General features: G+C 52.6%; 1 protein-coding gene across 1 annotated transcript in view; it reads right to left on the bottom strand.

The window, feature by feature from the left end:
• Positions 1-1,373: 1,373 nt before the first annotated feature.
• Positions 1,374-15,199, bottom strand: part of RAB11FIP5 (RAB11 family interacting protein 5) — a 99,006-nt gene continuing 85,180 nt past the window's right edge. The window contains exons 4-5 of the mRNA XM_065404885.1: positions 3,120-3,306; positions 1,374-1,640 (exon numbers count right to left, since the gene is read on the bottom strand). Of these exons, the coding sequence (XP_065260957.1) occupies positions 1,428-1,640; positions 3,120-3,306 (400 nt within the window). The 3' untranslated portion in view covers positions 1,374-1,427. The remainder of the gene's footprint in view (positions 1,641-3,119; positions 3,307-15,199) is intronic.

The raw sequence follows: 15,199 nt of genomic DNA, 5'->3' as shown, positions 1-15,199 counted from the left end.
TACTGTGGCCAGGTGTACCACTCATAGTCAAGCCCTTGGCCTCTCCACACTTGCAGCTACTAAACCAACCAGACAACGAGGAGCTTGTTCATTGAGGCCCCAAAATCTAGCACTACATATACACCTCCTGAGAGTGCTGGCCCAGTGAAACATCTAGGCCCTAGGCATAATGTTAATCCTGGGGGTATTTTAGAGTGGTGAATTGCTAGTTTATTATAGATTGTATCTGTCTGGCGTCTGGCTAAATGGGCTGTCATGCACGCAGACAGGGCTGGGCAGTCACACTCTAGCTTCTGTTTCTTACGGCATCTTCCAGGCACATTAACAAAAAGATAAATACAAAGAAGTAGGCAAGTAGTGTCAAGGGCCAGGGTGGTTTCAAACATGCCCTGTAAACACGGATAGAGGTGTTTAATGAGATAATACTGTGCAGAAATATCAGCCATGACTGATGCCAACAAGAGTCCGCAGTGTGTGCCTGCAGCATACACATCGGTGATGGGTAGGGTGGCTTTGAGAAGGAAGTTCTATGGGACAGAGGCTGCATGAACATCAACAGGTCCCTTCCCCGGAAGTCACGGGGATGAAGTTCTGTTCTGAGCTGGGTAAGGAAGAGTGGGTTTTGTCACAGAGGCAAACGTGCAGTAAAGTTACCAACGCAGCTCGTGCTCCAGCACTGACACATGCTTAGTCACGCTCAGCCGATTTCACCAGTGTCACTTTTTGTCTCATCTCCCATACGGCCAGGGACTTAGTGCTCAGAGAGGAGCTTGCTAATTGGATGGGGAACCCTTTCCTTTGGGCTGGCAAAGAAACGGTTCCCATCGAAATCCAAGAAGAGAGGTGAAGCTAGACCTCCCTCTCGCCCCTTGCCTCACTGGCATGCACAGCAACACGGGGAAGAACCACACACTTGTGATTTTCCGGTGTCACACGTAAGGTTCCTCAGCTGTGGCAGCAGCAGCAGCGATTCATAGAACTTTCTAGCAAGCCAGGACACCCCATTTCTGATAGACCAGGGTCATTTGGGAACACGGGCAGGGGTGGTAGCTTGAAGTCAGGGGCTAGATGGCACATTTCCAATTCTCAGACGTCCAGTTCCATGGACTCCTTACGGCTTTGGCAGGAGATGTTCCTGAACCATGCTGCCAGGCCGTGGGGGAGAAGTCCAGCTCCTGGGCGGGGCATTGCAGTGTTCTATACCCCGATGCGGTCGTTTCCTGGAGCTAGAGCACATTTGTTAGGTGATACAGCTAGTCTTTACTGAAAGACTCTCTGCGAATTTGTATGGGCCACCAAAGCCCTCTTGGGTTTTACTTGTAAGAGGTGGGGACAGAGTGTGTGCAGGGGCAGAATCAGGTGTCTTTGGCGTGTTTATTCCAGGAGTGCGGTGGGCAAGTGACGCCAAGGAGATCTCTGAGCAGAGGTTACTTGCTGGTCGTGTTTTTTTCCAGGGGGATCTGAAGGAGGGTGGGAGACCGTTCCATGATGCGCACCAGCAGCTGGTCAATGTAGTTCTCCAGTTCATGGACGTGCTCCTCCTTCCGGCTCAGCTCCTTCTCCCTCTGCAGCAGCAGTTGGATGAGTTCATCATGGGTCAGGTGATAATACTTGGCAGACTGGTCCGGCAGAGCAGCATCCTACAGCAGGAACAAAAGGAAGCAGGCCTGGTGAGCTTAAATGAGACCCTCTCTGTACCTTGCAAAATACACCTGCAAACTGTATGCACGGTAAGTAACTGAATCCAGCTTGTGACTCAGACTGATATGTGTGCACGAGAAAATAATCTGTGCATGTTTTAGTTCTGTGTATTTTGCATAGCAGCTTTCGTGTAAGTGACATCCTAAAGCACTGTACAGTTATAGGGCTAGATTGTAAGAGGGTGACAAATTCAGTGTAGAGCAGAGACCTCAGGCGTAATGGAGACTGGACAGTGAGGGAGCTGCAAGGAGGCAGTGAAGGGATGGAGAGGAGACTGCAGGTAGATGAGCACCCGGGAGACACGGCTAAGATTTGCGAGCTGGGGGTGGAAGAATTTAAGACAGGTGGTTGCTGGCTGGATCCGGAGATGCACAAGGAGCATCAGCGGGGGTGTTTGAGCATGATGGTGACATGGTGGCATTTCTGTGTACGTGTGAATCACAGAAGTGTAGGGTTGGAAGGGGCCTTGAGAAGCCACCCACGTCCAGCCCCCTGCGCTGACACAGCAACGTACACACAGTACAGTCTGGAGAACTGGAATTGGGGGAAGCAAAGAGCAAGGAATTGCAATAGCCATAGGAAAGAGAGAGGAAAGCAACCATGAACTCATCAAGAGACTTTGTGGTTTGCCCGTCAGCACACACTGGCTTTTGAATGCAGCCAGCCAGCACTGCCTCATCAGAAACTATGGCAGAGCCAGTGCTCCAGGAAGTGTTTCCTTCCCACCCTCACCAGCAGGCAGAACCCTTTGGGATATGTCTACGCAGCATGGGGAGACTTGCACTAGCACACTAAGAACAGCAGTCTGGACGGTGCGCCGCTGGCGAAGACACGGGTTACCACCTGAGCTCAGACATGGGGTCAGGCGGGCTTGGACTCGGGTGGCTAGCCCAAGCCACCGCCAATGCCTCACTCCCACGCCGCTGTTCTTCGCACGCTAGTTCAAACACAGCTAGCGTGAGTTTGTCTACCAGGGCTGGGAGGGACACACCCAGCTGCACTGTCGACAACATGGCCTTAGATTTTCCCTGAGATTGTAAATTCAGAGGCAGTGCAGCGTCTTGTAGTTACCCTGCTGGTTCCGTACGGCTGAACATGCACTGTGAAACCCAGCTCAGCAGGAGAGAGACAAGGAAACGGCAGAGTCCAGACGGTGAAGGGGAAAGAGCGGATAACTTGCTCATCATCCCTAATCAGAGCAGGGTCCTGCCCAGTGCTTAGAACAGGGACTGGTGGCTGGAGTCTGGGGTAGTATCTGCAGCTCTGCTGATTCAGTGGTGTAACGGGTTCTCACACACAACGGGATCTCTGCTAGGTATTTCTAGGCCTCCAATCACCACTGTAACTAAGCACCAATATGAGACACAAATCGGTGCGGGAGGAGAATACGTGCTATTGGTCAGTGGCGGTGACCCTACCTTTAGCTTCTTGGACTCCACTTTCTCCAGCTGCGATGAAGGGGTCACTGGCTGGACACTACTCGTGGTGACGGTCTTCAGCTTTTCCAGGCCGCTGCTCAGGGCAGTGGTCAGGGTGGACCTGTGCTGCTTCTTCTCCCCGGAGACCTCTGCCACGGCAGCACTTATGGGCTTCACTGGATGAGGACTAAAGGGAGCAAGGAAGTCAGAGTTAGCGCCACACAGAGCTGGGGGATGGGGAAGCACGTCTGCCCTTTGGTTTCTCTGCCTGTGGGGGAAGTCAGCAGTACATCAGAGTTAGTGGGTTCCACACAGCTGCATCCTCCACCAGGCACCACACTGAATGTTTACCTGCCCTGGGAGGAGTGGGGGGGGGGGGCAGATGACCCATAGAGCGCTGCAATGCAGCCCGAAAGTTCTAAGAGAGAGATAGGACCCCTGGAGACTACAAGTCCCAGAATGCAATTCTTCCTCGATACAGGGAGTCAGGCCCCACTGCTTGCTGGCACCCACGGTCTCTGTGGGCTGCTCTAACCAAGATGGCAGCATTGCATGCTGGGGCCTTAGTGACAGTGTTTCAATCTGCTCCATTTGGGGGAAGTTAGGCATAGCTCTGAGGCTCAGGGCTCTTTGCCCAGCTAAGGACCTTGTTGACCAAGTCCTGGGCCCCCTTAGGTTAGCGTTTGGAGCCGTTACTGACTGGCTGGGGAGTTACGTACCACTATGACCCACAGCTGGTGGGCTGCCTATTGACTATTTCCCCATCTATGAGAACACTGCAGATCTGCTGACTCCACCAAGTCATAACTGCCCTATTTTAGGGTGTCAACATACACAATTAACCCTAAGAGTCTGGTTTGTCTTGGTGTTTCAGACTCAAAGGGGAACCGCAGTATACTGGAAAAGATTGTGTGACTTGCCCACTTTAGGGATTACAGCGAGGACACACCATGCACACACCCCCACCCCCTGGCCCCATGCACCAAGGCCAGCAGGACTGCACTAGATGGGGTCCTGGCAGTTGGCCATGGTGGCTAAGAGCACCACAGAATTTGCACCAAAATACACGACCCGAACTGCATAGGCGCAAGCACCTTCCCTGACAGACAAGGGGGCTATTGCTTTTCTGCCAGCTGCTGCCCCATTCCGCCCCCTGCAGTCACAAGCAAGGCTGCAGGGTGCATTTCTGGCCTCAGCCAGTGGGTGTTTGTCCTTTGGGCTGAAGTCTGGGCTCCCCACAAAGCAGAGAAGTGTCCCGAGGCAAATTGCGCTGCCAACTCCTAATGGGGAAGAGAGGAGGTGATGTGTAGTTTATACGTGAAATCTGTGCCATGACATTTAGTAATAAACACAAACCGAAATGCCATGAAGCAGATTTACTCTGCATACGCAGCAGCCACGCTGCAAAGAATTATAACCACAGCTGATGCATACACAAGCTAACACATTACGTATCCCATCCTGCATTCCATCCAAGGAACTCAAAGTGCTTTGCAAGCATGCATCAGTTCTCCCAAAACTCCAGGGAGGCTGGCAAGCCGCTGCATTTACAGATGGCACAATGGCTGCGCAGAAGAGAACTGCATTGGCCAAGGTCACTGGCAGGGCTGGGACCAGAACCCTCTTCTCTCCTCCTGTTGCAGGCCTGTGCTCTACCCACTAGACCACGTTCCCCCTCAATTTCTAACTGAGCACAGGGGATACCAGGCTTGAAACTTGTGCCTCAAAAAGGTTAACTCGGGTTCAGCCCAAAGCCATTTACAACGCAGATAAGTTACGAAGCTTCCTCTAGCTAAAAGCTGTGAATGAAGAGAGGACGGATCAGAAACTCTGCACTCCTGAATTCCAGGTTCATGCAACACAAAGGACAAGCCTTCCAGCTAGGAGGGCGAGGCAGAACAGCTGAGCAGTCAGGCCTAAACATAATCAGTCCCAAATTCCACGGCACCCTCACATGGGCCTCAGTCTGGGCAAAGGCTTCCCACTCATCATTTGAGAGCGCACAATACACACCCAGCCAGCCCAAGAGAGAAAAACATGGTGGAAGGGAAAAGGAAGAGGTTGACACCTCTAACAAGAGGTTCACATGGGGACTGATTGGCAGAAATGAGTATCCCCAGAAGACACAGCTCCTCTGCCTACAGGAACATTTTAGACCTTGAAGGCATTTTCTCTGGCCCAAGCTCACTGAAGCCACTGAGAGACAGCCTCTAGATGCAAGCTGGGACCACAGACGGATGATCAAGAGTTGACACAGATATTGTCAGAAGAAAGTTCATTTCTCCCCCAGCTCAGCTTGCATGCGGTTTCTTAGTTCTCCTGCTAGGCAGGGGATTCAGCTTGCATGCGGTTTCTTAGTTCTCCTGCTAGGCAGGGGATGCATTATAGCATTTGCCTGCTGTGGAATTTTGGGAGAGATTCCCCCCCCTTCCCCCCCAAAAAAAACCAAGCTGGCAAAAGTATTATTTTTCCAGCAGTGCATTTCTGTCCAGTATCCCCCCACCAACAGAAGAGGTGTCTGCAGCCAGGACTGCGGGGCAAGACCTACTTTGAACAGACAGCAGTGGTTGCATTTGCCATACCAAGTTACCTTATTACTAGTATCCAGCTCCTTGCTTTGCAGAAGCAGAAGGTGAGGGGGACACATTAAAAAGATTAGGGGCGGGGGCCGGCCCCAAGGCACTTTCCCTCCAGCATATTCTGGGTGAGAGACTTACTGAACAGAAATACAGCATTTTGCAGGCCTGTCTCTGAAACCCCAAAGCACTTTTTAAAAAGTTGCACTGGATTTGCTCAGCACAGCAGATTAATGGCAGAAGCATTTGGCACATGTAAGAGGCAGCTGATATGTTAAACTGCTGAGTTTTTATACACTTAGCGCTGAGGGTAATTAACCATTGGAACAACTTACCTCAGGAGGCGGTGGGTTCTCCACCACTTGGAGTCTAAGTCAAGGCTGGAGGTCTTTCTAGAACATTCACCCTAGCTCAAAGTGAAAGCAGTGGCTGAGGTTCTCTGGCTTGTGTGGTACAGGTCAGACTAGATGATCAGGATGGTCCCTGCTGGCTTAAAACCTACGCATCTTTCCAGGGTGGCAGCTGCCATACTGTTGGTAAGCGGCATTTGTTATACCAGCAACAGGGAGAGAGTGTGGTCTAGTGGTTACTGCACATCAGCAGTCTCCAGTTCTAATCCCAGCTCTGTCTACTGACTCGTCATGCAATTTCAGACAATTATCTGTGCCTCAGTTTCCCTGAGGAACTGGATTCCTAATGACCTCCATCACAGAGGTATCATGGAGCTTACATTTCAGTTGATAAGCACCTGGAGGCTCCTGAAAGGGTCAGTTTTCGTGAATTTCACAGCAGTTTAAGATTAACAATGGAGCAATGGCCTGGCTGTCAGTCTTCACTACAGCTTCTCCTGCCTCATCTACTGAGCAACGCTTCCTGGGCCACATACCATGTCAGGTGAGATTTCCTACGGGGGAAGCTGCAGCTCTCAGTGAGACGCCAAGACAATGCACTCACAGTCACAGGTATTTCTAGACAATTACTTGGCAATCCAGGAGTTTTAACATCGCTATCTAAAGTCCAGAGGAGTCTGAGAACAGGCCTGGGAGCCAAGAACACCGAAGTCAAATTGATTCCCTAGGTGTCGTTCCAGTTCGTCTCTAACACGCTTTGAAGACGTACCGTGCCAGGGAAGTGGAGAAGAATACTTAGCATGATCACTGCAACACTCCTTACTAGTTTTTTTCCCCCAGATGGTTAATGCGGTTCACATGGTGCTGCCAGCTCCAAGGGACAGAGCAGCTACACAGGGCTGTCCCTAGCCATTTTGGTGCCCTACGCAGCCCCCTCCCGCCCCCACGGGGGGAGCTGTGTGGGGCCCCAGGCCTCCGCAGGTGTGTGTGTGTGGGGGAGGCTGGCCACTTCCTGCGGGAAGTGAAGTGACCCGGCCCCAGCCTGCTCTGCTCCCCTGGCTCTCAGGCTTAAGTTGGGGGGCAGGGAGGAACTGCCCTACAGCACTCGCCGGCAGCGCGGCTGGGAGCAAGGGAAGCGGAGCAGGCTGGGGCCGGGTCGCTCTACTTACTGCCACCGGTGAGTGCTGGGAGCCCGACCCCTGCTGCAGTCCTCAGGGGAAAGGCTGGCTGGAGTGGGGGCGGGGATGGGGCTGAGCAGGGGCGGGAAGAGGCAGGGCTGGGGCGGAGCAGGGGCAGGGGCTCTGGGGAAGGGGTGGAGTGGGGGCGGGGATGGGGCAGAGTAGGGATGGGAAGAGGCGCGGCTGGGGTGGACCAGGGCTGGGGTCATGGGGAAGAGGCGGAGCAGGGGCTGGAGCAGCATGCAGCTGAGCAGGGCACCAGGAAATTTGGTGCCCCATTTGCGTATGGGTAGGGATGGCCCTGGCGATACGGTTGCGGCATTGCAGGGGAGACCATTTGTGTTTCCTGGTTTGCAGAGGTTTAAGTTTAGCCACCCTCCATGTTCTGCTGGGACACAAAGTCGTGCTGGGGAAGTAAACTCTGCATTAACAACTTTTTTGGGCAGTTAATCCTAAGTAACACCCAGATCTAGCCCCACAATCTGCTGGCGTCACCAATTAGGTTCCCTTTCAGCAATATTGTGCCACTCCAAGGAGCGGATAGATCAAAGGTATTGTGAGAAATGCCGCTCCCATTTGAGTTTTCTGAACACTGGGTGCAGTTGACCTGCAATGACACGGGAGAAGCTATTTTCTGACTCAGTTCCATTAGCAGTGCTTTATGGGAGCGTAAAATTAGCTCTGGGGTTTAAGATCTAGGGTGCAAACTTCTAGGCAAATTCATATAAACCTCAAATTTACAGGCAATTAGATCAGTAACTGAGGGAAGACGGATTTAAGCAGCGGCTGAAAATTAAATCCAGAGTAGGACATTTTTGCCTACAAGTTAGTAAGGCAAAAGGTTCTATCACGAGCCAGTCTATATACAAGAGTTACTGGGTGAAATTTTATGGCCCGTGTTACGCAGGAGGTCAGATCGGCTAACAATATTTTTAAAATCTCTGAACCTATTTGAAACCAGGCCTGGGTCTGTTGCAGTCACCATGAACAGCGAACATAAAACATCCCACCGTGTTCTGGGCAGCAGCTCTTCTCCTGCACCATCTTGGTTTTCCTTGCGTGAACTGACCTGGAAGCAGTTTTAGCAGATACCAAAGTGCTTATCTCCCCACTTCACCGGCTGTCCACCTGTCCGGTTTGCATCCGTTTCTGTTTGCGTAGGTGGAATGGTAAAGCAGAGTCGGACAGCTGAAAGTTCTAGTGTTGCTACTGTGACCAACCGCCACCACCTGGCAAGCAAAACACCGAGTGCTGGAATCGCTGTCATGACGGTGAGGAAGGGGAAGGTGCAGGCGTCCTGGTCCTGGCACTCGGAGGCTGGACTAGTGGAAAGTAGTTGGGGAAGTCTGCCGAGGACCGTTCTCCAGTCCCCGTTCCTGCACATGCTTGTGCCACCCTACAATAGTCCCACACATACTTACTCAGCATCTTACCGAAGTCAAGTTGCTGCGAACGGGGGAGTTTCTCCAGGGGCAGGAGGTGAGGGTGGTAGGAATGTTTTTCCTACCCAGGCCTGTTCCATGGCTGCAACTCCACCTTCACGGCTGGAGTAGCCTCCACGCCTCCCGTGCCCCTACTCCACAGCAGGGAATGGCCTGTGGATCCATTCCAGTTGTACATCCACTGCCCCCAGCTCCAAGTCCTCGCTGAGCAGAGGAACAGGGAGTCCCTGCACAGGCGGCCTCTCCGGCATGCACTGCGTGCGACTCCCCACATCCTGCCTCACCCCAACCACACTGGTTTAATGACAAGAGCCCGCCCTGGCTGCAGGACGGTGACGGAATTGGCCCCAGAGAGGCGAGCTGCCTCCGCTCAGCTCAGTGGAGCTTTCCTCAGAATTTTCTGACTCAATCTTCGATTCACCCTTCCAAACTGGTGTCTGAGCAGAACCTCCAGGAGGCTTCGATCACCCCCTCCGGCCCGCTCCCCACCCTCCCACTCTCCCGGCTCCGACGCAGAAGAGCCTGGAGAGTCGAAGTTACAGACCTCAGCCAAATGCGTCTCTTCCATTCCTACTGACACCACTCCAGCTCTGACTGGCTGAGACCTGCTCTGTCTCTCCGTGGGGCAGTACACAAGTCGCCACGCTGCCTGAGAGCAGAAATCTGGTGAAAAGTTCTCTTTCCACCAGTGCCAGCCCTTCCTCCATGATTTCCGGCCGCCCTCTGCCCCCCAGCCTTCCCTGGAACAGCCGCCCCAGGCACCAGCCCTATGTTTCTCTATCTGTTGGATGTGTCACTTATTTCCCAAATAAATCTTTCGCTCCTGCTCTAGATTTGAAGATCCTCCTTTGTCACGTCATGTGTCCTTCTACAGCATCGTTCACCTGGGGAGCTCAAAGACCTTTACAAATATTAATGAGTTAAGCCTCACAACAGCTCCATGAGGCAAGTATCCCATTTTACAGATGGAGAAACTGAAGCATCTGGAGGTTAAGTGACTTGCCCAGCTTCATACTATTGAAGGAATCGGTGGTAGAGATGAGAACAGAATCCTGATCTCCCGGATCCCAGTCCTGGGCCTCAACCAGAAACCCATCCTTCTTCCCACAGATGAGACCTGCCCTGGACTGTCTATACAGTCAGTTTGAAGATGGCGACTAACCAATCAGCGTGTATTGTACACGAAGAGTCTGGACCACACACTGTCTGTTGCCTAGCATTGGATTTGCAGGACACATCTCTTTCCATGAAGCACAGTAGCACTTATCTGTACACAATGATTTTTTTACCTGCAGGTTTTGAGCCGGTTTACCTGTTAGAGGATGAATAATTCAGTTAAAGACAGCACGATCCAAGGCTCTGGCCAACGTGGAGCCATTAAATGGAAAAATAATGGACTGATCGTGAGGTCATTTAGCATGCAGACCTCCCACTGAAGTCAAGGAGAGCTTTGCATGTGAAAGGACTACAGTACAGGGCCTAAAAGGAAAAGGGAATTCTACTGCACCCCATCATGAGCTGGAAAGGGATTCTTGGGCTGTTGAAATCCCTACCAGCCCCTTAGAACTATGTTTTCCCGGGTGTAGCAGAAGTAAAGACGATCCATCAGGGCCTAAGACAGCTCTCAGATGGGTCCTCACAGTTCACTCTGAAGTCAATAGGCACCTCAAACCTGGGAGCAGAATTGATGTGCTATGAGTAGACACAGATCCCTATAACGTTCCCTTCTTCTCCCAGTCAGGCCGCACAAAGGTGCGCCGGGAAAACAGGATCAATCACAGAACACACCTCTACCTCCAGAATCTCCCTCGGTCTCTACAAGTTACAAAACTCTGACCATTGGTTAGGACTGGACTAGACCTTCTCTCGATACTCCCCACACCCCCAAATATTTCAGGGCCAAAGTCTGTTCGCCTGTCTAGCACCAGGATTCCTCAGAAGAGGCTGGTCTCGGCTGCAGTTATGCTTTAGCTATGGAGAGAAGAGAATTTTAGTACCTGAAGGCCACTACAAAAAATAAAAAAATAAAAAAGAAACCAAAGCTGAATGAATGAGGAAGAAACAGCTGCCAACATGCCATGAAGCGTTTCATGAGAGCGTTAATGGGCAGAAGTTTGGGGACTCCCCCTTGCCGGACACATATAAGAAGGTACATATTTTGCAAGAGCAGTGCATGGAGGGCGAGGGAAAGTTTGTGGGGAGCTGAAGTTAGTACAATACATTGAGCGCCAACAGCCTTCACAGTTCTGCGGGGGCTCAATTTTCAACCGGGGCAAATCTGGGGAACATTTGCACCACGAGCTCTGAGCAAGCCCAGGACGGCCACGGAGACTCCCAATTCCAGTCCGATAGAGCTGAGGATTTAAGCCAATCCAATGGAACTCTCGGGGGCCTACAGGGTTTTATTTGAAAATGGGATTAGCACGCTTCAGTTTGGAAGCGGGTAAAGATCTGGGGGACGGGGCGGGAGAACAACGGCAGGCTCAGGCAATTTCCTTTGCTGCATGAATTACTTGACAACTTTGGCCAACGGACACCCTATCTGCAGGTGCTACCTAAAGGCCCAACAGTGGAAGGGAGGAAGGGGGCTATTTTCCCTCAGGGACACACCCTTCGCCTCCCCCGGAGTGCTCACCTGCTTGTCTGATGGAAAGAGGGCTTCTCAGCCGGCTGTGTCTCCTTGGGCAAAACCGTGAGCGTTGAGACTTTCATGCCACCGGTCTGCAGCAAAGGGCAGGAGGACTGGGCTGCTGCCCGGCTGGTCACCGCAGGCACCCCACCAGTTGTAGGGCACACGATGGGGGAAGGGAAATTGAACTGCTGGGGGTTAGTCGCAGCCACAAGGGAAGGTGTGGAGAAGGCCAAGGGCTGGTTGCCATGCAAGAAAGGAAGCTCAACTAGCTGGTCCCCTGGGAGGTTAGCAGGCTGGAAGCCATGTGGAGCAGCTTCCTCATGAAGGTCTTTGAAGTTTAAGCCTCCCTGACCAGGCATTTCGGGTGACGTGGCCCGAATCGGGAGCACATCTGGTGGCTTTTCCACAAAGGGATTGTTTGGGGAAGAGGGGCTGACTCTGGGGGTGAAAGGGTTGCCCAGGGTTGAAATGTCATCCTGCTCTCTGCCCTCCTCCCCGCTAACTGGCCTCCAGAAGTCAGCCTTTTTGAAGTCTATCACTCGATCTGCTGACCAGCTAAACCGCTGACTCGACAATGGCTCGGGCCTGTCCGCTGAATCGCTACCCTGCTCCGACGCCCTGGTCGGGCTCACTAACGCTTCTGGGGTTTGAGGCTCCCGGTCAGCTGGCTGGGCTGGTGTTTTGCTAGGATGGCCCTGGTTATCTCCCTGCCCCGATTTAGGCCTTGGCTGCGAGGGATGCTCTTGCAGAGCTGACCTTTCAAGCTGGTTAGCTGGGCTGGGGCTTGGCCGCTGCTCCTCCACAGCCATGCAGAACAGCACCGATTGGCTGGATTCCGGATCTCTGGGAGTATCGGGCTTTGAAGGAATCAGCTGTTCAGGGAGTATTTCGTTCCTCTCTGAGAACGCCGGTGCAGTCTCCGACAAGCCCCACCCGGCGCCGGAGCGTGGCTCGGTGAGCTTTTGTGACTGGGGAGGGAAGCCTGGCTTTACCATTTCCAATTTGTTTGCGTCTTCTTCAGCATCTGACAGGCCTAATCTGTCTAGTGAGAATTTCGAAGGGCAAGTCTCGAACTGCTCAGCCCCAGTCTCCTCATTTATCTCTAGCAGGTTTTCCCCAGAAGAGGTGTCCCGTTCTGTGAACTCATTAGCTTTTGCCTTCAAATTAGTCACCCAGTCCTCTGTGACGGAATCAGCATCTCCAGCGACCGAAGGGACAGACCTCGCTTTTGCTTCAATTATCGCTGCTCCCAACGCAGGTGGGCTGGCAGCCACTGGGGAACCGTTCTCTCGGCTTACATGGGTATATTGCGGGTGAATTTCCACCTCTTGGCCCTCCTCATTTTCACGCTGAGATTCGTTGTCTTGCTGGCTCCTCTGCGTCTCCAAATTGGCCTCATCACCTTCCTCTCTGAAATCCCCGGGTGTGAACCATCTCCGAGGCTTTGGCGGCGGTGCCCCCATGGTCATCTCCAAACCAGCTGCCTCGCTGTTCTCCTCCTCTCTCTCTGGGGTCTCAGTCCATGCAGCGGAGGGGACGTGTCTCTCGTGAAAGTCAGAACCTAGTTTCATGCTGGCTTCATCTGCCTCCAGTTGTGCACTAATCTGAAGCCCACCTCCGGGTGGCTTTATATCAATCATCCGCTCTGTGTTACTAGAATCCTGACCATCACTGACGTCGACTACAGCTGGCAGCTTCTCCGCTGCTTCCACTTTTGACACCAACGATGGTAGGACAGCGTTATTCCCAGGAAGTGCCTCACTGGGTTTCTCCAAGACTAAATTGCTTTTGGTCAATAAGCCTGGGGCAGTCACAGGGCTGCTTTCCTCTTCGAAGATGCCCTCATCGGAAGGTGGACATGGCCTGAACCTGCTCTCCTGAACCTCGTGTTCCTTCTTGGCGACGGTTCGGTCGCTTTCCGATAGACCGCCAATTGTTTCTGTGCCTGTGGTCGTCCATTCATCTTCCCCTGCACTACTGGGCTCCTCCTCATTGTATGGTACAGTCGGTTTTTCTACGTGCACCGTTTCTGGGGCCCATTTCGCTCTGGCACTATTTTGAGTAGTCAATGCTGCTACATCCTCCTCCTTCCCCGAAGCTCCCACTGCAGACCAGGCTGACCAAGGTGGAGAGGCGCTAGTTTTCTCACTCTCCAACAGAGAGCTTAAAGGCAAATGACCCAACACACCATCTTCTCTCAGCGTAGCTTCCTGCGCTGTCTTCAGTAAGTTTGCCTCCATTCCTTTTAAGAACGTTACATCTGCCCAGGACCCTGGGCCTAGAGACACTTCATCAGCAGCTTGTGGCTCAGCCTTAGCTATCTCAGTCGTGTTTTCCTGAGCCAGTTCAGCTGGGCTTTCTGTTGGACTTGGATCATCGACGTAGGCCATGCCCTCCATAACTACAGAAGCCAAAAGGCTTTCCTCCCGAATTTCTGGTTTGAGTCTACTCGTTGCAAAGGCATCAAAGGTGTCATCCCAGTCAAAGATGGGAGGAGCAACAGGAGTCTGTTCTCGAGGAGGGCGGAGTCCTTGGGGTGTGGGAGTGGCTTCTGGAATAGGGGCGCCAGCGCTTTGGGTTGAAGACTCCTGCTGTGGTTTGTTAAGTCCTATGGAGGCAGAGGGACTGTAATCCTCAGAGGAATAAAGGTGCCCAACGACCTCTTTGGTAGCTTGCGACCCAGAGTGGAAACTAGAGAAAAAGTGAGTAGGGGAAGGAGAGTTTAGTACCTGGTCAGCAAGGAGGTCCTCAAAGAAAGGGTTGCTGTGCAGGGAGTGGAGAAATGGGTTGGTAGGGGACAGGCATCCAAACTGGCTTTCTTCAGTAGCAGTTAAAAGGTTAGTGCTTTGCATGCGAGCAGGATGGACTATACCAGCAGGAGGACACTGGACAGGGGAGCAAGGGGAAAAGTGAGAAGGTGCATCTGAGCTGGTTTCTACCTTAGGAGACACTTCCAGGCTGTGGAGGGAAGACAAAATAGTCCTCCTGGTTAATACTATGACAGCGCTTAGGTATATTCACCCCACCCCACCCCCCCACCCCACAAACACTTATGGTCAAAGCTGTGCAGTGCTGCAGGGATCACACATTCCTTCCTGTTAAGCAGAGCAATGATTAAGACAGAGATGCATGGATAGTGCATGCGCTGGTATGAAGGAAAGGGATACCCTTGTTTCAAGGCAGCTCTCGTAACCCCCTCTCCCCCCCGCTCCGTTTCTTTACAACATATGGAATTCCTAAAGCTCTGAACCACAGGGGTAACTAATGACCTTGGAGGAACGCAGAACTGGAGAGGGGCCCCAATCCAACGCCTGTGGCCCAAACTCCCTGTTCATTGATTGATAACTTGTACTGGATGCCAATTTTCCAATTCTACCCATGCGAGTAGTCCCTTTCTCACTTGAGTACTCCCACTGAATTCAGGAGGGCTCCTGGAATGAGTAAGGCTGACTCACGTGAGTCAGGGTTGCGAGCCCAAGCCCAGAGTGACTTACTCCAGAGTCTGGTCGTTTGCTTGGTTTCACATCAGGTCAGCAGAGAGAGGCTCTCAAAATCCTCCCTTTCCCCTCCTCCCACAGAACCCCCTGAATACTGAAGTCAGCACAGGAACTGCAGTTATAGCTGAAGAGAAAACAAATGATGAACAGCAGGGGGCAGCATGTGGCCAGGGCACTGGGCTGGGAGTCAGGAGACCTGGGTTCTGTTCCTACCTCTGCCACTGGTTCCCTGTGTGATGTTTGGGCAAGCCACTCCTGTTCCGTGTCTCCGAGGCGCTGAGCTATCCCTCGTCCCACTCAATAGGAAGCTGCAGGGATCTCAGCACCACCAAGAAACAGGCCATTAACACCCCCCCCTCCCTCCCGGTGGCTCAGTTTCCCTGGCTGTACCAATGGAGATGCAGA

The sequence above is a fragment of the Emys orbicularis genome, chromosome 5 (genome assembly GCF_028017835.1).
Source record: "Emys orbicularis isolate rEmyOrb1 chromosome 5, rEmyOrb1.hap1, whole genome shotgun sequence".
NCBI classification, from domain to species: domain Eukaryota; kingdom Metazoa; phylum Chordata; order Testudines; family Emydidae; genus Emys; species Emys orbicularis.
Note: the sequence above shows the minus strand (reverse complement) of the source record. Positions and strands in the feature narration are given on the sequence as shown.